Source organism: Stegodyphus dumicola, chromosome 7 (assembly GCF_044657685.1).
Source record: "Stegodyphus dumicola isolate Sdum_Otavi_A_Nest chromosome 7, ASM4465768v1".
Taxonomy (NCBI): Eukaryota; Metazoa; Arthropoda; class Arachnida; order Araneae; family Eresidae; genus Stegodyphus; species Stegodyphus dumicola.
The window spans coordinates 36,480,012-36,503,427 of NC_140774.1; the positions used below are offsets into that span (position 1 = coordinate 36,480,012).

The window sequence follows — 23,416 nt, forward strand, 5'->3', positions numbered from 1 at the left end:
ATTGAACCATTCCAAAATTTCTACAGTTTTTCAAATTGAAATATATTCTCTTACTGCTGATAAAGAATGACCTTTATTGAAGCAATTGACCTTGACCTTGATTAAACGGCCTTTCTCCTGCTGCATAACTCTAGCATAAGTTGAGATAATTTTTGTTTCGGCATGCTGCTAAGAATAGGCAAATTCAAAAGTTCATTTTCATATTACAGTATTTTATTTTTAAAACAGGAAAATATGCTATCAGACTGCTCTTTAAATTTGAGCTGTATATGGATAGAGAGCTGTTTTTAATGACACAGTTATAAGGTGGCTGGTTTAAGTAAGGAAATTTCAGCCTCAAAGATGAAGCTAGGTCTGGATGATCGTCATCTGTAAACAAGGACTCATTAGAAGAAGCTACTGCTGAAAAGTGATGTTATACAGTTTAGGAACTATTAGAGAGACTAAATATTTCAAAAAATAATGCATATGATAATTTGAATAAGAGTGAGTACATAAGCCACTATAATACATGGATACCATATAGAGTAGAATATACTTAATCGACTTTGGCACATGCTGAAAAGAAATGCAGAAGTTCTTTTTTTAAAATGGCTCTTCACTGGACATGAGAAATGGATACTATACAATACTCCCACCTGGAAAAAAAACCTTGTGGTATGGCAAGTGAACCTTTTTTTACTGACATATCTAAAAAAAAATAATGCTTAAAAAAGTAATGCTTTGTACATGTTGGACTACAAAAAAACTGCATGTTATAAAAAAAACTCAGACAATAAATTCAGAAAACTACATTCTCAACTGGCAGTTTTAAATGCAGAAATTGAAGCAAAGTGCACAGAATCCTGGAGGTATCTTTCATCATGACAATCTTTCAGCTCCAAATTTCAGTAGATGTCAAAGGCTTATTTTGCATATAGCTGGAATGAATATAGTTCATCCTTCTCCCAATATTCATCTGCCCTATTCCCCTCTGTTTTTTTTTTTTTTTTTTTTCTCTTCAGGTCATTTTAAAACTTTCTGAAGGGCCCGGAGAGCACTTTTTTGGAGACTCAAATTTTGATAATTTCTTTATGGCTAAAACCAATAATTTTGCTTTAAAAAAGCATTTTCCAGCTACTGGAAAAATGGCAAAATGTCATAGAATAAAACGGTGCTTATGTGATTCAAAGAAATTTCCTCATGTTTTTCTGTTGCTTCATTTTTATTTATTATCAAAAAATCTGCAGAGCTTTTCAGATTACCCAATAATTTTGAAAAGTTCTTACTTCATTAGAGAAATCCCATTTCAAATGACTTGGTGGGAATAAGTTATTTTTGGATTCCCCAACACAATTTCCATCAGCATCATACCTAAAATAAAAGTACAAGTCATCATAGCAGTAGAAGTAAATGATATTGATATTTGACAACACAAAAGCAGATAAATTATTTAATCTAGGAACTGGAACTTACCAGTTAGAATTGAATTCTTGTGCTAAACAGAACTCCCAAGCATGTGACATAATTGGTGCATCAGCCCTATTTGCAAAATATAGTTTTTAGTTATTTTTATATTAAAATTTTGTTTTCTATAGAAAAATATTTAAAAGTAACAATAATTCCATATTAACTTTCATAATACAATATAATTTCAGGAAATAGTAAAATTAAAAGCAGAATTCGCATTCTCAGAATGAAAGTGGACAATCCATACTCACTTTCGAATATGCTTGTAAGTGTCTGGGATAACATATTTAAGTTATGATCTGAATTTCAGAATGTTTTTATAAACAATCAAAACCATATTTTTAACATAAATAAAACTAAAAGTGAATTTTCCTTGCATTTAAATAGAGGGTGGTTAAAAATTTTTGCATGATTCAGATAAAGTTTACAAAAATATTTTGACTGTAAAATTATGTTACATTCAGTTACCATGCTTACTCACTTAGTTTTCTCCCTTTCTTTATTAATCAAGAAGAGAAAATTATGCAAATCATTTAATTTCCAAAGGATGCAGTTACAATAAGAGCATAACAAAAGAAAAATATTCATGCATAAGACAATGGTAACTATCACAATACTATTTATTTAAAAGAAATCTACATTTGAATAAGAATACATACATAATAATATTAATATTCCAATATCTAAATATCTTCACATCAATTTCCTCTACACTGACTTTTATCAGCTCTTATTGTAGCCCTGTGTTACTTTCTGGGCCTCAGATTGTTTAATGCTGCTGGAACAGCTGTGTGTGTGTCATCTGCTACAGTTTGCAGATCATTACCATTATCATTATTCAATCTGTCTTTCCACGAACAATGATTTTCAGAACCTAAATAAGCATCAGATATCCACATTTTCTTGAAGATTTTCAATATTATTTCATTATCAGTCACAGACCATGCATCCAAAAATCCTTAAGCAAATCAATTAGGACAATGAAAACTACTACTACATGAACGAATTCATTTAATTTAGAGAAGCTCACTTTATCAGTGCTTTAACGAAGTTTAAAGAATGAAGCTGAATGCTTAAAAAATTTTCACAATTTTGTACTAAATGGAAACTTGCACAAGTGTGGGGGGGGGGCTATGTAAGTAACTCACACACATAAAATTTGCAAGCATAACCATGTGAACACATTTTTATGCATATATGAAACTTACAAAAATACATATGTTAAAATTAAATATATAAATTTTTATTTTATAATGTAAACTAAGATTTGAAAATAGGATATTTAATAACAGTTTCTTGCTTCCCTGTTCTTTATTTACATCTTGAAAATCACCTTTGTGTTTCTGACTACTTTCTACACAAGAAGACATTGACAAAAAATGAAAAACTCATTTTACAAGAGTATGTACATAAAAAAAAAAAAAAAAAAAAAAAAAAAAGGAATTAACATTTTTCATCTATTTTCCTAGCTGGGTATCTTAAATTTTAAACAACTCTACATCTATCTTCATTTTTATACGATCTAAAATGGAGAGAGACAAATATTAAATATGCAGTAATTTTAGAATATTCTTAAATTTAAAATTAAGCAAAAAAGAAACCTTAGTGTACGGCAGATCGTAAATATAACTCATTCAAATCTGAGAGCGATTAAGAGGACTAGCAACGAAAAATCACTACCATTGTACATATCAAATTGGACTCGATCAAAAAAAATGATAAGTACAGTCAAAAGTCTTTAACCCGGACTTGTCGGGACTTCGGCGATTCCGGATTATCAGTTTTTTCGGATTATAGATCATCAGTTTAAATCTGGTAAGATGGCATGCAGAAATTATAAAATAAAAAATATGAAACCGTAATTTATAAATAAAGAGCAATTATGATCTAAAGGGTATCAAAATTTACAAAAAAAAAAAGCTTAATATTTATTCGTTTACTTTATTAAACATTTCTTTCAACACGCACACGCATAAAGCATACATTACGCATAGTCGAAATTAGAAAATTGCAACCAGAAAACTATTTGATGTGTATTCGTAATATTTATAACAACAGGAATTTGATTTAAATCACATCAAAGACGGAGTACATCGAGATGAAATACTGCATTTACTAAGGAATTATAAGCCGAATAAAATAAAAACATCCGTGCTGAAGGTAAGGATAGTGCTGACAGATCAACTTCCAGTTCATTGCGTGCTGTGGCGTGCCCCCCCCCCCCGTCCGCAGAGCAGCATGAAATTGATAAACAGATTTCGGAATGGTTAGAGAAACAAAGGATATGCCTTTATCCATTTTTTTTTTGCAGCAATTCCACTTTTTGTTTGATGGACATTGAAACATGCTTTTGCTTTTTATAGATCCATTGGCAGCTCCAAAATCGGAAATTCTTTTTGACATAATCAAAGTTCAAACTTACTTTTATAAAATTGCTCTAACAGTCTGCAAAAAATAATGAGCTGGATCCAATTAGAAGATTAAGGAACAATGCAATCTGCTACATTAACTGAAATAGATAATTAGATAATTTTAGCTTAGCTTATACCATCCATTATACATTAAACGAGCATGTGTAAACATATTATGCGCATGCATAAATGCATATATGCATGCATAAAGGTATTATGCGCATGCATAAAGGCATTATGCGTTTACCCATGCACAGAAAGTTTGTAGCTTTGAGGTCCCGATTATAGATCATTTCGGATTATGGACGTCCGGACTTTTGACTGTATAATAGTTGCACAGTTCATATTAAGGCTGCTATCATTTATGCTTTTGTGCACATTTTTGCTGCTGCCATATTAAAATATTACTTTAACTATTTTTTAAAAATTTTATGAAAATTCAGCAAAATATTAAATTTGAATTGTTCATTAAAATTTGAGACCTTTAAATGATTTAGCACACATTTAAGAACACTGATAAACAAGTATTTTAAAAGAAATACAGTACAAAGTCCAAAATCCAGACGTCCATTATCCGGAATGCTCTAAAATTTGGACCTCAAAACCACCAACAACATTTTTCTCCTAGGCTTTATGCATGTGCATTTAATTCCATCCTCCACACATAATAAAACATCTGAAGAGTCCCGATTCTAAAATTTCACTTCGACACTAAATAAAATAACTTGTTATTGAAGAAACAAAAATTTTAGCATAAAGTTTTACAATCAATAATTTGGCTCCATTGCTGTGTATCTGCTTTTTGGCACACATCTCAAATCGAAACATTCCACATAGATACATTGTTGATCTGACACCAGCAAACCTGGCAAATCATTATTTATTATACTTTCCTTTCATCACTGCATTTTTATCAAAACATTTTATGTTGACATTACGCTTGGCAATGATTACAGATTTAAATTAAATAAGCTAAAAAATTATGAGGAGGAAAAATTTACCAAAACTTTCTTTCCATATGCTAAAAATAGATTTTGCTGATGATACTCATAGACCCAAAGATTACATTTGTCGCTGTTTGAATTAAATATAACTGATTTGTTATTCACATAAAACCAGAACCAGCACCAGGGCTTGTATAGCCGCAAGGAGTCACAGAATTTAGGACCCACAGGACTGCATCAGGGGGTAAGATATCTAGTGCCGGCCCTCCTTGTGCTACTAAGGCTTAAGTATATGTGGGAATTTATTTATTCAGAACTCTGATAAGCCTTAAGCATGTGCAAGAAATAGACATAAGTATAATAAATAACTAAACTAATACAATTCAGGCTTAATTGTCTCAGTGCGCTATAGAAGCAAGATAAAATTTAATGGAACAACTTATCATTAGTCGCCAAGCTCATAATGCATAGCCAAATATGTATAGTGAAGGATAGCTACATTTGATGATGATAGCTGCTAATTTTAAAGGTTTTTGGATATCACAAAACAAAGGTGAAATTTTCCAATTAACAGATTTTGTAAAGAAATGTGGAGAAGCGGTAATAAATGAAGATAACATAAAAGAAGTTTTCATGATGATGACAATGCTTCTTAATCATCAATCATTTAATGAATGGTGAAATCTGTAGTATGGTTCTAAATCCAGAAAATACCACTACCAATAGTGAAGAAAGTGACAGAGAAGTTACTGAAAATGAGAAAATTTCAATTGACAAATTAGTCGGAATTCTCGAAACAGCAGATACAGCACTTCTAACAATGTAACTGAATAAGAAATTGTGTCTGTCTGCAGAATTAAAGAGAAGGGTATTAGCACAAAAAACGGAGCAACTTAAACAACTTACATTGAAAGACATATTTAATAAGGTAAACAAATAAATATTAAGCACTTTTTTTTGTAAATTTTGATACCCTTTAGATCATAAATACTTCATTATTTCATAAATCCCAATATCATATTAATTTTAAAATTTCTACATGCCATCTCACTACATTTAAACTGATGATCTAATATCCAGAAAAATCCTAAATCCAGAATCGCCAAAGTCCCGACGAGTCCAGATTTCGGACTTTGTACTGTATAAAAATACAGATAACTATGCAAATTAACAGTAACCTGTATTTATACCATTTGTAAATTCTATATGTTAAAAAACAAAAAACTCACCAAGAGTGTTCAGCATTTAATCCAACCTATGGAATAAGAAATAGCATATTAATTATGAAAATATTTAAATTAAGATTAAAATTGTTCACATAATTCCATGAATATATAAATAGCATATTCATTTTTTCCCATTAAAAAAAACAATTATTAAACAAGAAAAAAAGTTATTTATTTAAAAAATAATTTGGTACTTCCTGAACAATCAACCCCCACTGTAAAGTCATGGAAAAATGAAGGAATGCAATATTGCCAAAAAAAGTACTTAGTAGCAAACCAGGTATGTCTTCAGCCCTCGTTTGTTTAAGCATACGTGAACTTACATATTTTAAATGCAATCATCCTTTTTCTGATTAACATTTTCTTTCACATTGAGTATATTTGTCTTTTTCATAATGAGTTGTAATGAGACTATAGAGTTTGCTGGCTGTTGAAAAAGAAAATGTTGCATTTCAGCACAAATACTTTTTTTTTTTTTTTTTAAGCAAAGACAAATTGATGTATACATGGAGAGAAGAACAGCGAAAAAAACTACAGAAAGATTTCTTTAGAAAAAGTACTTGATTTCATTTATTTTCAAGTTTACTTGCTTTTTAAATTTTATTGATTGATTGCTTTTTTATGGAATTCTTAGCACAAAACCATTTTGAAATTGGCTCGTCTCCTGTACATTAGCTTGGTGAAAACTTTATTGCTAATGAGTTCATGAATGCTCTCCAAAGTTGGCAATAAGTTCAAGATGAAAGATGGGGGATGCAGACAATCTGCAAATACCCATAATTATTTCATACTTGTCATATACAAAATATTAATTTCACATAACCCAGAAAGTTTACATCAACATAATTAGTTTCATCACATTTTCCTATTAAATAGCATTTTAATTATATAACTATTACTTCTAGCTAGTAAAAATATATAGTTGCATCTCAAAAAAAAAAAAAAAAAAAAAAAAAAGATAAAATGACAACAGATGAATTTTGTTATCCAACTATTAGATTCTAAAAGGAGTGCTTTCTTTTAAAACATCAAGACATTAACTTTTCTTTACCTACAACTTCTGAAATGTAGTTACTCAATAGTTTTAAAGTACCAAAATGATAGACAGTCAAAAGTCGTTAATTCGGACATCCATAATCTGGAATGATCTATAATCCGGACCTCAAAGCTACAAACTTTCTGCGCATGCGTCGCGTTGACGCTTGCGCGTAAGACCTTTACCGCTGCGAATTTGCGTGTGCGCATGCGCAAAATACGTTTACGAATGCGCGTTTAATGTATAACGGACGGGATAAGCTAAGCTAAAATTATCTAATTATCTATTTCAGTTAATGTTGCACATTGCATTGTTCCTTAATCTTCGAAGTGGATCCGGCTTATTATTTTTTGCAGACTGTTAGAGCAATTTTATAAAAGTAAGCTTGAACTTTCGATTATGTCAAATAGAATTTCCGATATATATTTACTAATATGTAAAGGATATACAAAGCGAAAGTATCTTTCGGAGTCCATTAAACAAAAACTGGAATTGCTGCAAAAAATGGATAAAGGCATATCCTTTGCTTATTTAAACTTTAACGTTTGTTTATCTAAACTTTAACGTTTGTTTATCTAAACTTTGTTTATCTTTAACGCTGCGGTGGCCTGCAATGAATTGGAAGTTGATCTGTCAGCATTATCCTTATCTTAAGGGCAGATGTTTTATTTTATTTGGCTTATAATTGCTTACTCAATGTAGTATTTCATTGATATGATTTAAATCAAATGCCTCGTCATTGTAATTCGCTTCCGATAGCGAAGAAAGTAACAGAGGTTATTGAAAACGAAAAAATTTCGATTGACAAATTAGTCGGTATTCTCGACACAGCAATTATAGGACTTGAACAGCGGAACTTTGTAACTGAACAAGAAATTATGTCTGTTTATAGAATTAAAGAGAATGTATTATTACATAAAAAATGAAGCAACTTAAACAACTTACATTGAAAGAAATGTTTAATAAAGTAAACAAATAAATATTAAGCTTTTTTTTTTTTTTTTTTTTTTTGTAAATTTTGATACCCTTTAGATCACAATTGTTCTTTATTTCGTAAATTACGGTTTCATATTTTTAATTTTATAATTTCTGCATGCCATTTTACCAGATTTAAACTGATGATCTATAATCCAGAAAAATCGATAATCCGGAATCGCCGAAGTCCCGACAAGTCCGGATTAACGACTTTTGACTGTATAACATATTCAAAATTACTGGAGGGATGAAATATAAATTATATTTTGTTCTGCATGTAGTTAGAGATACATTTTTTTGTAAAAAATTAACACATAAAAATTGCCTTGGTATCTTCAGTTTCTTCAAAACATTAATTATTGATTATTGTAGATGTATTTTTAAATATTAATTACTAATAAATTGTCTAGGGAAACTAGTGATAAATTTACATATAATTTTTCTTCTAAAGTCAAGTTCACGAAGATTATTAACTTATTAATATGTTATGCAAAAATACCATTTTAATACAGCTTTATAACACACTCATACATTTTGAACACAGATCACACTACACAAACATAACAAATTAAATATAATAATTCGAGTTTATAATGAAGATGAATTCCTAATATTAAATTCCCAAAATATAAAAATACTACTTTCTTGAAACACTAATACTATAACAGAAATAAGAAGCTACAATAATAATTATGTTATGAAGTTCAGCGAGATGAAGAAACAACTTGAACAAAATAAATTTCTCACTCTGCCATTTTTAGCCACAATTATGGTGAATGACTTGTCAAACCAACGATCATAACCTTTTCCATGAAGCATAGCACGGCCAAACTGATTCAACTTAGTAGGATCTTTCTAAAGTAAAAACATCACATTAGTAGATAATTTTTTTTAATTGTAATCGAAAAACTATGATTCAGTAAATAGTTTTAAATCTGAGTAATTTTAAAAGAATTCACAATTAAACTAAAAAAATTTCACTGAAATTCAATAATACTTACAGAATCAAAATTATACGACTCTTCATCAAGAGCTACGAAAAATGCAGCCTAAAAAAATTGAAATAAATCAACAAATAGCATGTTTTTATAACGCAAATTTTTTTATGGAAAAAAGAATATATATTCACACTAAAAACTTTACCAAATAGAATAAATAATAATTAATTTTTATAATTCACCTTTTCTATGGTGTTTAATGATGCTTTGTTGATACCTTTGCAAAAGTACTTTTCTCTTACTTCAGCCCACACAGTTCTGAAATATGTAATCAAATAAAAACTGTGCAGAAATATACAGTAAAAGACACAGACAGTTTTGAAACATGAAACATATTAAATAACTTTATTGAAAAAGATACAATACTTGTTGCAAAACACAAGAAAAACAAACTTGTATAATTGCAATAAAAATAATAAATGAAACAGCAGTAATAATAATACCACATATAAAGATTTGATAGCATTACAATGTGCACAAAAATTCTGTAAAAATCAAAACTTTGTCATACGAAAATTTAAATAAATTTATTTATTAAAATTTTTGAAAAGTTTGATTCAGTCTTCCCTACATTACATAATGGTTTTACATAAATAATAACAGAAAAAGTAACTTTTTAAACTTTTTTTTTTAAATCTCTAGTGTGGAAGTGCTACTGGATTCATAAAAAGCCTTCAGTGAATTCAATATTTACTAAGTAATTAAGAAATTTATTATGCAACAAAAATATGATACAAATACATTTCATTACAAAATGATAACAAAAAAACATTTTCCTTAAAAATACAAAAAATTACTTAAAAGTATACCAATTTAAAAATATATCAGTACAAACATGATTTTAACCTACACAAAATTCTCTCAGATTATTTTTAAAATGCCTCAATTTATTAAGAAACATATAAATTACCATTTTCAGGATAAATGCATTTTTAAAATATTGACAGAGTTATTAGAAATGCCATATTTTTTCTTTTAGAAGACAAGTGTTTTAGATATTTAATATTCAAAGAACTGACCTAGGAGGAAATTCTCTTATGGTATTCTCTGTCTCTCTCTCTCTCTCTCTAATACATACAATGAATAAATTCAAAGCAGTCCAAAATGTAATCCAATTGTCTGCTGATAGCTGCAACAACTGGCGATAATATTGTAAAATGAAAATAAAACATTCAAATCCATTCCATATTTAACCCAGAACATATTATTAGATATAACATCAAAAAGCACAATGACTAACTACATGAAAATGTAAAAAAAACAGTGGAAACCAAAAATGAAAACAGTAAGAGAGGAAAGCTTATTTACACCATTTGCTACACTTTCATCGGGGGGGGGCTGGTGTAACGAAATAAATAAATGAATCAGGCTGTTTTTGAACTGACAATGACAGACATTTATAAATTAGAATTCAATACTTCAATTAACCACAGAACATTAATCATAAAAATATTTGTACTTTTATCAATAAAAATATTTGTGCTTTTTTAACCCTACAGGCTGGAGTGGGTAGAATAAAACAGTACAAATTTTCAAGAAAGCCAAAATACATATCTGTACACACACTATATGCAATGTACACTGAAACTCATTCTCAAATTCGATCAAAATTTATCTGAATCCATTGGTGGTCATCCTGGAGAATTTTCACTGCATATGACACAGTGCTATCTGCACACATACAAAAAATACATATATTTCAAATAAAAGGCAAATATAAAAATTAAATCTGAAAGTTTTCGGAACTTGCATTACGTCCAAGCATGGGCTAGGTACATATATGTTTCGAGAACATTTGGGCTAATGCCACACTGGAGTACAAATATTTAAAAACAGCATATCTTTAGAATTTCACATACACAGTCTTGTGTGCTGGAGATAAAAATATTTTATTCCGTACAGTGTGTTGCCACTGCTTGCTTTGAAATCACTGAGTTTCTTAATCAAAAATTGCTTAAAAAATATGAAACAGATAATAAAACAAATTTGAAATTCAAGGTTTGGGCTTACAGGTGCCCACATTCGGATGCAGGACTACGTTATTTAAAATTTGATGGCTCTAGATATTGTTGTTCTTTCACGATGCAAGACACATACATACATTCAGGCAGATTCTTCATTATTAAATGTCTTTAAATATAATACAGAGAGATAATATTTGGTGGCAACAATATAAAAAGCGATACGACGCAAAATGCCGTTTCGAGACTAATAGCCATTCTCAGCTACTGCCCATCCGGGCTAAAAATGCATACGTATACGAGGGTTGGAACTTTAATAGTGGCAACTATTTATTTACAAGGAATACAAAAATGATTCATGTCACCATGTTTTACAGTCCTTCAATATAGTTGCCAGCATTGTGTACAACCCGTTTCCAACGATGTGGAAGTCGCAGAATACCTGTAGCAGTGCCTGTTTTGTTGATAGTTTGAATGGACCGGTCTACTGCCACAAGAATCTCAGGAACAGTTTGGAAGCGAGTGCCACGAAGTGGTTCCTTCATCTTAGGAATTAAGTCATAGTCACAAGAGCTTAGATCTGGGGAGTATGGTGGATGGTAAAGCACTTCCCAGCCCCATCACTTGAACAAATCAGTCACAGCTTTTGCTGCATGCGGCCGAGCATTGTCATGCAAAATGAGAGGAGCGTTCTGCAGAAAGTGTCGCCGTTTTTTTCTCAAAGCTGGTCGGAGATTGTGCTCCAAAAATGAGCAGTAATACTGCGCAGTGACGGTCTGCTGTGGGGAAACGGTATGCATTAGGATGACACCATCACAGTCGTACACGAGAATCACCATAACTTTCACATTGCTGGGGTTCTGATGAAATTTCGAACGTTGTGGTGATGCGTAACGACGTCATTCGTTTGATTGGCGTTTCAGTTCTGGCTGGTACGATCGGGCCCAAGTCTCATCCAGCGTAATGATACGGCATAAAAAAGCATCTCCTTCGCACTCATAGCGCTCCAAGTGGGTTCGGGCAGCATCATATCATAGCCATTTCTGCATTTCCGTCAATTGATGTGGAACCCATCGTGAAACAATTTTTCTCATGGACAGACGTTCCTTCAGAATGTGCAGCACAGTCGTATGTGCTAATCCTGTTTGTCTGGCCAGCTGACGAATCGTTTGGCGGCGATCACCGTCCATTAGTGCGGCAACAGCTTGCACGTCTACATCGCTGACACTCGGACGACCTGGCCGCAGCATGTCTGCCACGTTTTGGTGTCCTTCATTGAATGCTTTTACCCATCTTTCTACGGTTCTGTAAGGCAATGCAGATTTCCCGCAAGCCTCTTGAAGCCCTTGATGACACTGTCGTGCTGTACGACCTCTGGCACATTCAATTTTTATCCAACATCGTTTTCTTGTTTTTAAAAACATACTAACAACACTAATTTTAGACCGTGAGCTAATACAAGGATCCGTTCTTTGCGTCACTCCACACGCGCTTGACGTAGGCAGGACGAGTCTTTTTGCTGAGAGGTAAGGTAGGTATGTAGTTCACGTGTGGTATACGCGATATTCTTTGGTTTTGTAGCGTAGCATTTTTTCAGCTGTGTTGCCACTATTAAAGTTCCAACCCTCGTATATTCTAATTTGAACTTTAATGAAGATTCATTTATTTCATTACCTCTTGAAGAACAGAAGTTTTAGCTTATTTACTTTAATCCACACAAGTTTCAATGCATTCATGCTTTCCTGCATCTTATATTTTGAATTTCTGTAGCTAAAGAAATTAATACCAATGTCATATGTTCTAATAAGGCAAAAATTTGGGAAGGGAAGGGGAGGAACAATACAGTCAAAAGTCGTTAATCCGGACCTCAAAGCTACAAACTTTCTGCGCATGCGTCAACGCATAATGCATTCACGCATGCGTGTAATACTTTTATGCATGTGCATAATATTTTTACACATGCGCATTTAATGTATACCAGACAGTATAAGCTAAGCTAAAATTATCTAATTATCTATTTCAGTTAATGTTGCAGATTGCGTTGTTCCTTAATCTTCGAACTGGATCTGGCTTATTATTTTTTGCAGACTGTTAGAGCAATTTTATAAAAGTAAGCTTGAACTTTCGATTATGTCAAATAGAATTTCCGATGATGGAGCTGCCGAAGGATCTACAAAGCGAAAGTATGTTTCGATGTCCATCAAACAAAACATGGAATTGCTGCAAAAAATGGATAAAGGCATATCCTTTGTTTCTCTAACCATTCCGAAATCTGTTTATCAATTTCACGCTGCTCTGCGGGGGGGGGGGGGGGGGGGAACGTTGCAGCACGCAATGAACTGGAAGTTGATCTGTCAGCACTATCCTTATCTTCAGGGCAGATGTTATTTTATTTGGCTTATAATTCCTTTCTAAATGTAGTATTTCATCTCAATGTACTCCATCTTTGATATGATTTAAATCAAATTCCTCATCATTATAATTTGCTTCCGATAGTGAAGAAAGTGTCACAGAGGTTATTGAAAACAAAAAAATTTCGATTGACAAATTAGTCGGTATTCTTGACACAGCAATATAGGACTTGAACAGCAGAACTTTGGAATTGAACAAGAAATTATGTTTGTTTATAGATTTAAAGAGAAATCACATAAAATTATCACATAAAACGAAGCAACTTAAACAACTTACATTGACAGAAATGTTTAATAAAAGTAAACAAATAAATATTAAGCTTTCTTTTTTTGTAAATTTTGATACCCTTTAGATCATAATTGCTCTTTATTTCATAAATTACAGTTTCATATTTTTAATTTTATAATTTCTGCATGCCATCTTACCAGATTTAAACTGATAATCTATAATCCGGAAAAATCGATAATCCGGAATCGCCGAAGTCCCGACAAGTCCGGATTAAAGACTTTTGACTGTATAATAGTTTCAGGACTGACTTTAACTCAATGTGTTCCTGTAATTTTTGTCTATTGCATTAACACTGAATGTACACTGGACTGGATATTTCAGCAGTTTTCTTTCTAATGCAATTATTATTCTTTTATTTTACCACCATAAAAATCTGCATTTGTGGCTAAATTTCCAAAATGATGTACTAACTCAAAGTCTCGTCGTACTAAAATAATAAAGAATGGATGAGTTCATGCATATAAATTAAATTCTTCAGCGAAGCTTACCTCTCAACAGCAGTTAATGCACCAAGATGTTCCTCCCCAGGCTGAGGTGGAGATGGATCACGAAGAATTTTTTCAATTTGCCTGAAGTGAAACAAAGGTTCAATTTTAGCTACTTTTTTTTTTTTTAATGTAACAAAATAAAAATGTAAATATCTAAAAAGTTTTAACTTCCAAAACTTATTTTAATCAGTGGGGAAGGAGGAAGAAGAAAAAAAAAATTACATCGCATGAAAAAAAAATAAGAATAATTTACTTAAAAGTATAAATTCATCTCCCTCCCCACTGAAAAGTATAAGTTAAGTACCATTACAGTGGTTTCCAAACTTTTATACGTTTTAAATATTATACAGCATCCAGAGTTTTTACTGGTACCAAAACAAAAGTAAGATACTTTAGCTGGACTTTTATTATTTATTCATATTATTATTCAGAAATGCACCCATTTATGGAAAAATAAAAAAAAAAATGAAAAATTTAATTCATTTAGAAATCATAATTACTACTGAAAAATTCAAAATTTCTTAAAATATTTATTAACTTATATACCTAATTATACTTTATCTTCACCCATTAACTTCAAATCAGCCTAAACCGCTATACCAGCATCAATCTAAGTCTTTTTTTAATAAATAAAAAAACCTTTGCAAAGACATCTTCTGCTACACCATTTAGTACCACTTGTTATTTTTCTTAGCTTCTTACTTCATTTAAAAGACCTAAACCATCACTTTTATTGCCATGAAGAAGACAAAAGAAACTGCCCCTGTTAAAGCTAGTAAATATCATTAACTGGATGCCATTCTCCCAACAAAACAAAACAAAAAAATGAATCAGTGAAAGAAACTTGTCTGTAGGTTTTCACATATCCAATGCATCTTTAAAAAATTTTCTGATATTCTGACTTGAAGTGTATGACAAACAACCTCTAGGACATTGTGAATATCCTACTAATAATCTTTCAGAATGATTTCTTGTATGTTTATAATGTTCTCTGGCATTGCTCTGTTTAAGGAACAGCTAGAACGATCACCACCTTCAACACATAAAGGCATTTTTGAAGTAGTTAAACCACTTTTGTGTTATCATCTGTCTAAAAATGTTTTTGCAGAAAGCTGAACATTTTGTGGTTTTGAAGCATTATAGTAAGTTTGTAACAAAATTTAATGCACACTCAAAGTGTAATTACTCACTGTTCTTTCATTGCACACATTTTCAAACTTGATATAACTTAATATGCACCAAATATAATGTTAAATAGTATCTTACAGAAAAACAAGCCACGATGGATTCACTATAGCAGTAAAATTTATACATACTGGCTTGTAGGGAAATAAATAATGAATATAAAATAGTTGGTGAGAGATAATTCTGCAACTTCTGAATAACAACGGTACATTTTAAGGAGTAAAAGAAAGTTATTTCTGCCTTCTAAGGAAGAAAGTTGCTCAAAATAAAATTTTCTATAATGACATATTTATTGCACACATACACTGTGAACGATTAGATATTTACAGCAAAATACTTAATTACATGTGTACCAAGGAATGTATTTACGGAGTGACTCATTTATATGTCACATCTGTCTTAACAACTCTCATAGCAACCAATCCATTATTTAGCACCTACAATTAAACCCTAAATACAATATTTCATGCCCTTAACCGTTCGACAACTGGTGCGGTACAGTTCTTTTATAAACAACACAATATGTGAAGAAGTCTACAATTAAGTTCTATATATCACACAAATAATTCAGAAGCCTATTTCTGTTCACTAGAAGTAATCAATCTAGTTCAAGCTTCAACCTATTCAGGATTTGAAAAATTGAGAAAAAATGAATACAGCACTAAGAAAACTGATCCATACTATGAAGAAATACTTCAGGATTCATGCCGACCATCTGTTTTTATTGAAAAACTGATGATGCACAAAATAAAGACAACATTATTTCATTTCTAAAATTAGAACCTATTTTAAATTTTTTTAAAAATTAGTCTAAAACAGACTGATACTTTAAGAGTTCCCTGGAATGTCTAGAATAACTACTTTCTATTTAGGTATCCCCTGAATTACAGTAATTTATACATTAAATTATACTTCAGAATTTCTCTTGGAAAATTTAGTCAAATTCCAATGCTTAAAATGAGTTTTATTTAAAAATAAACTTCACCTTTGTAATTCACATGGTCGCAGTAAGCGACCCATATAATACACAGGAAGCTTAAAGTATCGCCCAGCATGGTATACAACAACATGTTGACTATCATCAAAATGTATCAGTTTATCTAAAAATGACAAATAAAGATAACATTAAGAATATTAAAACAACTGTATCAAAATCAATTATGTACAATTAAAATGAAACAGAAATGAGTAGCAACGCTTTCCTTACCAGTTTCTTTCCCAGGAATACGAGTAGTATTAAATGTTCGTTCATATTGAGCTGAACACAAAGGAACAATATTTTGCACCATTATCTGAAAAATAAAATAAAAAAAAAAAAAAAAAAAAAAAAAAAAATGAAAAATGTGTACAAAAGAAAAACCATACTCTACATTTTCATGAGAGATATACTTACAGGGTTTAATGTTTGCCGATCTATTGCTCGTCTGAAAAGTAATGCGGCATGAATGAAACCAGCAGCTCTAGCAGCTTGATTCTGCGTTGGATGTATTAAAATGGCATCCTGAAAATATCACTCTAATCACATATTATTGCATTACTCAACCAATAGCTTAATTTTTTGTGACATCTTGATAACAAACTATGTTTTCGACATCTTGACCTATATTCTACAAACAATCATGATGAAAGAGAATGAAGTTAAATAAATAAGTAATGAAAAGGTTTGAATTATATGCTTTAACAGGGGGGAAAAATTTTTCTCACTCTACATCATATATGGTCCTGAATGGCTATCAACTGAAAAGGACAGATTCTTTGTCAGAGATTTTTTATAAGTGAAACTGGTTTACAGTTGTTCTACACACCATCAAAAAAAATCTCATTATTTATACCAGAAAACCATGAAAAACCTCATGCAGATACCATATTCAACTACACAAACTACAATCTACAAATTATAATACTAAACAGTTGCATCTGTAACACAGCCTTAACTACTAATCTTGAGATGGAAGGTTAGTATTTATTTTGCATCTTGAACAGGAAATGAAGTCTCGAAACTCTGAAATGCTCTCTCCATTATTATTTTATGATAAGAAGTGAAAGGCAAACCATTTCAATCTCATTCGAGTCCAGTGGATCAATATGAGCTTCAATTATGACAGTGTTACTCAATGTCTACAATGAATTATTATCAAAATACATTTTCAAGCGATTTTATCTTTGGAATGCCAGACTACTTTGGAATGGGAAAACAAAGTATTTTTACCTAATTTTATTATAGGGATCAGATTATCAGTGGTAATGACAACTGTGACACTATGTGCTGATTACAACATATATGCTGCAGAGAATTACAACATTAATTAACAAAACATTAATAAAGGATTAGTTTTTATTAATATTGGAAACATTTACTTCAGTGATTATTTGCAAATTCTAGTTAACATTTGAGAATTTAACAACATTCATTATAAATTCAAACGACATATTCTATATTTACTATTAATCAAAATATTACACACTAATGTAAAATCAGATATTTATTAGTACACAGAAATCATGATTTAGCCAATATTCTGAAAACATTTACTCACAATTCCATAAAAATTACTATTGATCATTAGAGGTCCTCGCCCACGAAGATAAATGAATTCTTCCCACCAATCAGAAACCTACAAATAAAAAAGTTACTGATTTCAAACATTCTGTTCCAATTATAAATTTAGAGTCTTCAGCTTTTACATTACAAATGGATATGTTCACTTACATAGTTCGTAGCCCACCATGATTTTAATATTAGGTACCGTTGCAACTTTTTTCCAATGCCATTTTGAAATTCTTTAGCTAGCATATCCATTCTCTTAAATTTTTCATCATCAAGCAATGATCTCACTGATAGCAGATACTGTAAAACAAAAAGTAACATCTTTGCATTCTGATAGATATAAAAGTACATTTAAAGTACATAAATATTTACATCACCACCAGCGAAATGAATTTCAAATATTATATGTCAAACTAAAAAAAATCCATTTCACAATTTTACTGCCAATTTCATTTCATATGATTATGTTTCATAAAGGAAACAAATATAATCTTAAGGCTTATTTTATGAATCATACATTTTTATTATAACTCATAGCATAATATGAAGCACGGAAATAATATTGGTTTCTTACTCGTGACATAGTATCTTCTACAGAAGGTACGGGGAGATTTGGAAGAGAACCCTGAAAACTGTACAATTGAGGTTTCCTTTTTGCAATTAATTTCATAACAGCCTACAAAGAAAATAACAAAAATTATCTATCTACTCAGTTCAATAAATTGTTTAAAAAAATTATCAAATAATAAGAAATTAATCATTTATTATTCCAAGCAATCTGAAATAATAAACAATATATAAAACTAAAAATATCAATCAGCCTTCTAAATTCCCACACTAATCCTCTTAAGCATGATGCTAGCAAAATTTTAAAATTAGCATTGAATTTTATAAAAAAAAAAAAAAAATCCATCTTCAAAGCAAAATTAATGGTCTTTCTAAATTACAAAACCACTGCATATTCCCACTTCATACAGTTTCTTATATTTTTTCAATGTACATTCATCACATAAAGCATTATTAATTTTTACTGATCAGAAGGTAGGAAACCATTTGAAACATTTTAAAGAAATGGAAGTAATATATACAAAGTAGCAACAAAGCTTATGGCCAGATAAATTCATCATGCCATTCAGAGGAATTAAAATGGACATGCTGATTTCCCCACATAATTTTCTTTTAATGGCTGAGAGCTTTATTTAAGAACCATTAGCCTTGTGCCACCAAAAGTGCTGAAAGTGGTGGCCATTTTATTATGGAAACACCTAACAAGTAGCAACCACTGCCTCCGATGAAGGTAGAGACAGTTACAACCATGCCTTCTCTGGGATTTGAACCCAGATCCATCGCTACGGCAGTCAGATTCACTAACCACCTCTGCTGGCTGGATGGCATTCCCCCACACTTATAAGCTGTAAACTGGGAAAAAAAAAAAATCTGAATGGTTTCAAATTTTAAATTACATCCAAAGGGGCTTTTTTTAAACGCTTTGTGCGTTACCTTTATTTATTAAATATCATGTTCTTTGCACTTGAAATTCAGTTCAACAGCAATATCACAAAATAATTTTTAAATGAGCATATCCTTTAGATTTCCCGACAAACAGTTCCGCGTGCTAAAGATTAAAAGGTTCCCCCCCCCACCGTAGAGTGTTGCCATTGCTCGCTTTTAAATCATTCAGTTTGTTGACCAAAAATTCGTTAAAGATTTACAAAATATGAAACACATAATAAAATAAATTCTAAATTTGGCTTCTAGATGGCCATATTCGGTTAGAAACATACATTATTCAAAATTGAATGGCTCTAGGTACTGTAGTTTTATCACAATGCAAGAAACACACATTTATGCAGATTCTTCATTATTTAATTTCTTTATTTATAATACATTGTGATAATTTTGGGGGATAACAATTTGAAAAGTGACTAAGACACTTATAGTGAACCAACTCAAAATGCCAAAATGAAAATAATAGTCCTTCAGGACAAATTGCCCCATTGGACTAATAATACATAATTTTCTATGACATAAGATCAAACAATTATAAAATATATATTCTTATCTATTTACATTCTTTGCATTATCTTTAATATTCATTTTATAAACTTAAAAAATTAAGTAATGCTTGGCATTTATGACTAATTAATTGAAAAATGCTGAATAATGACTAACTCGTTTTAGTTGTAAAATATATGGCATCCATTTCTTAATTATAATAAGCAGTGGAAGATATAACCTGAGTTCAACAATATAGTGAATTTTTTATAACACAGTTAATATACAGAAACATGCCTACACATGTTGATATCCAAGGAAGAAATGTAAATATGCACCTCCAAATATAATGCATAGAATACAAATACCTCACACAAGTTATACTCCACATTTAGCAATCTTTTCAACTGTTTAATTAAGCAAATACCTCTCTTTTTCCTCATCTTGTTCCTAAAATGCTAACAAGTTGAACATTAAATTTGAGAAGACTTAAACAATGATTTTTTTATTTATTTATTTATTTATTTATTTATTTATTTATTTATTTTATTTTATTTCCTACAACCGGTCTTTATATAATGAATTGATAATTCCTACACCCAAATCATAGTTTGCATTGGTGAAATAATTAAATCTTAAAAAAGGAAATAAGAAAATATTCTGATAGTTTAGAAAAGCAGATAATAAAGTTCATGAAAGTTTTTAGATTATAGGAAGTATTTTAAACAAATAATTGTAATTTAAATACATTAAAAAGAAAACTTAATTCCATAAAAAATAATACTTACAAGCCATAATTTTGTTTTCAGTGACATTTTTCCAGAACGAGCTTCGTACATCCATCCTTTATATACTAGTAGCAATTTAACACAGTATCTCACAGTATTCACAAATATCAGCCATAAGATAATTGTATACATGGCATAAAATGCTGCTATACTGAAAGTAGCTACCAGTGGGTTGCTAAAAAATGATTTTAAAAAAATGATTAGAAAAAGAGAAGACAATACAAACACTATGTTACACATTTCTTTCAAATTTTCACAGAAATATACTAGCAATAACTTCACAACTGTATGGTAATTTAAATATTCCCAATGTCTAGATTGATAAATGCATTTTCATGTTATGCAAGAATAATATTTTATTTACAATTTAAACAACTACTCCACCCCTTTTGAGCAAATATTACTGACTTATGAAGCTACTGAAAACATTATAGTGTTGCAGGCAAAAAAAAAAAAAAAAGATCTACCAAGCAGAATAACAAAAATACTTTTCCTGCATGTCTCATCAATGTAGCTGGCTTGATTTACTCAATGCAGTGAATAAAGATTTACAAATTTAGATTAAAATGCATCTTTGAAAAGAAGAATGAGATTTATAAAATGCTAAACTATTTCTACAGTAAACCTAGTTTCTTTGCAAATAATGCTTCCTAATAAGGAAGAAGAAAACTAATTAATAAATAAATAAAATCAATATTAGAGAAATCAATGAAGAATGAATGACTTGTTTCCAAGGGAAATCACAAACAGGAACTTTTCCTTCTACTTAAAGTCAAACTGTAGCATATTAAAAAAAGGCTCTTGTGTAGAATTGGATGCCCCTTTGATTAGTGACAAATTTTGTTGTTTTGGTGATGAAACCCCATTTTTGGTTACCATGATAGTTTTAACTCTGTTTTAGATTCCTGATTTTTTTTTAAGTGAAAATAGATCGGTGTCTACATGGACCAAGTTAAGGCAGTGCACAATGCCTAGTTTGTGGAATTATCTGATGTTTCTTAAGTGAAAATAGATCGATGTGTACATGGACATCGAGTTTGAGCAATTCTTTGACTTTTTATTTTGGTTTTGTGTAGCGGCCATCTTTAATTGTGCCTTCCTAGCGCCGATCTTGGTGTCAAAAAACAATCACCAAATAAACAAGAGGCACACAATTGTACACTTTTACCTAAACAATTCTAGGAAAAATACCTAATCAATATTTTTATCAATCTTGTTTTAAAAGAGGGAAATTTTTTTTTTTTATTTAATAAAAGATACCACTTTTTTTAATTTTATAAAAGACAGATATTTGGATGTTGGTTTTTCAAAATAATGGGGGATAATTGATATGGGGAAAAAAACAGTTTTCCAAAAACTGGTAAATTCTGTTAAATATTCAGTATAAATTTCATCTAAAGAATTCCTTTCACCATCTAAATGATGCAAACAGAAAAAAATCTTAAGATTTTTAGATTGTTCATTAAATAAAGAAATGTGTGAAAAATCAATTTAATATTAAATTTTTAAAAATCAATACCAAATTTTGAAAGAAAAAAATTACTTTGAAGTGCACATCTTTATCATTCAAACAACAAATGCTCCAAATTTTACAGCTATGGTCCTATCTGTCTCTGCACTATGCGACAAAGTTGCATCAGAAATAAAGATGAATTTGACCACACTGTACAAAACAGCATGCATTTATTAATATTATAGGCTCTAAATAATTAAGTTAATTAACTGAAATCTTAGAACACACTGAAGAACCACAACATTATGCCCACTGCCTCAATAACGCATTGCACAACTTTTCACCTACAGAACAGCTGTAACTCGCCTTCGCATGGATGTCACAAGTTCTTTGTAGATGACTGGCAACAGCTTATATCAAATGTCTAAGCAGCGGTAACACAAAGTCGAGATATTCCAATATGGTGGTGTTTATATATAAACAGAAAATAATTTTTGAATAAAATGGCTTATGAAATCTTTTAAAACAATATTTAATACATAAACTTAATGTCGTTTTAAAAGCAATTACATTTAAATGCCTCAAAACAGACAAAAATATTAAACAAAAAACTGACAATATTACATACTCAGTGAAATGTGAAGCCAGAAAATCAACAAATCCATGCGAAACATCTCTTTCTTTCCATGTTAAAAAAGCAATGATAACAGCTATAATGAGCAAACTATATGGGGATGCTGGATAAGCACAAGTCCATATATTGTTCTAAAAAATAAAAGTAATTTAATATAAATGAAATATTTTCACAGATATTACACTATAATGAACATGGTGCTAAGAAAAACAAGCAAATACTTAACAGTAGTGATATTTCTAAAACTACTATGTTATTAAATATTTGTTAAATTTTAGATTTGTGACAGAAACTTTATCAAATCATTTTCAAGTCACCAATGCATCATATTTTACATTTACAGCTTAAGTCAGAAGTACGGCTGCATATTTGATCACACTGTGTAACAGAAGTATAATAAAGCTACAAGAAGTGAAAAAAAAATTTTTTTTTAATTGAAAAACATTGCCAATCAGATTCCTTCATCTGCCTAAAACTGCTTGACCTTCTTATTATATTTATGTTATTGAAAATCATGTAAACAGATTCTCCAGACAGTCAACAGCAACAATGCTATATTAATATTGCATTTAACCAGTTTCACCTTGTGATCATTCTGGTGTGCAAGTCAGGACTGCTGTAACTG

At 30.6% G+C, this 23,416-nt stretch overlaps 1 protein-coding gene across 3 annotated transcripts in view; it reads right to left on the minus strand.

Annotated features, from left to right (window-relative positions):
- The window catches only part of whd (carnitine O-palmitoyltransferase whd), a 128,643-nt gene that overhangs the window by 18,809 nt on the left and 86,418 nt on the right, over nt 1-23,416 (minus strand). For all 3 annotated transcript variants that reach the window (XM_085820083.1, XM_035353448.2, XM_035353447.2), the window contains exons 3-17: nt 22,786-22,922; nt 20,705-20,879; nt 18,496-18,597; nt 18,084-18,221; nt 17,911-17,988; nt 16,767-16,874; nt 16,581-16,665; nt 16,359-16,473; nt 14,189-14,269; nt 9,222-9,297; nt 9,043-9,090; nt 8,789-8,896; nt 6,034-6,059; nt 1,456-1,521; nt 1,269-1,353 (exon numbers count right to left, since the gene is read on the minus strand). In XM_085820083.1, coding sequence (XP_085676209.1) covers nt 1,269-1,353; nt 1,456-1,521; nt 6,034-6,059; nt 8,789-8,896; nt 9,043-9,090; nt 9,222-9,297; nt 14,189-14,269; nt 16,359-16,473; nt 16,581-16,665; nt 16,767-16,874; nt 17,911-17,988; nt 18,084-18,221; nt 18,496-18,597; nt 20,705-20,879; nt 22,786-22,922 — 1,428 coding nt within the window. The remainder of the gene's footprint in view (nt 1-1,268; nt 1,354-1,455; nt 1,522-6,033; nt 6,060-8,788; nt 8,897-9,042; nt 9,091-9,221; nt 9,298-14,188; nt 14,270-16,358; nt 16,474-16,580; nt 16,666-16,766; nt 16,875-17,910; nt 17,989-18,083; nt 18,222-18,495; nt 18,598-20,704; nt 20,880-22,785; nt 22,923-23,416) is intronic.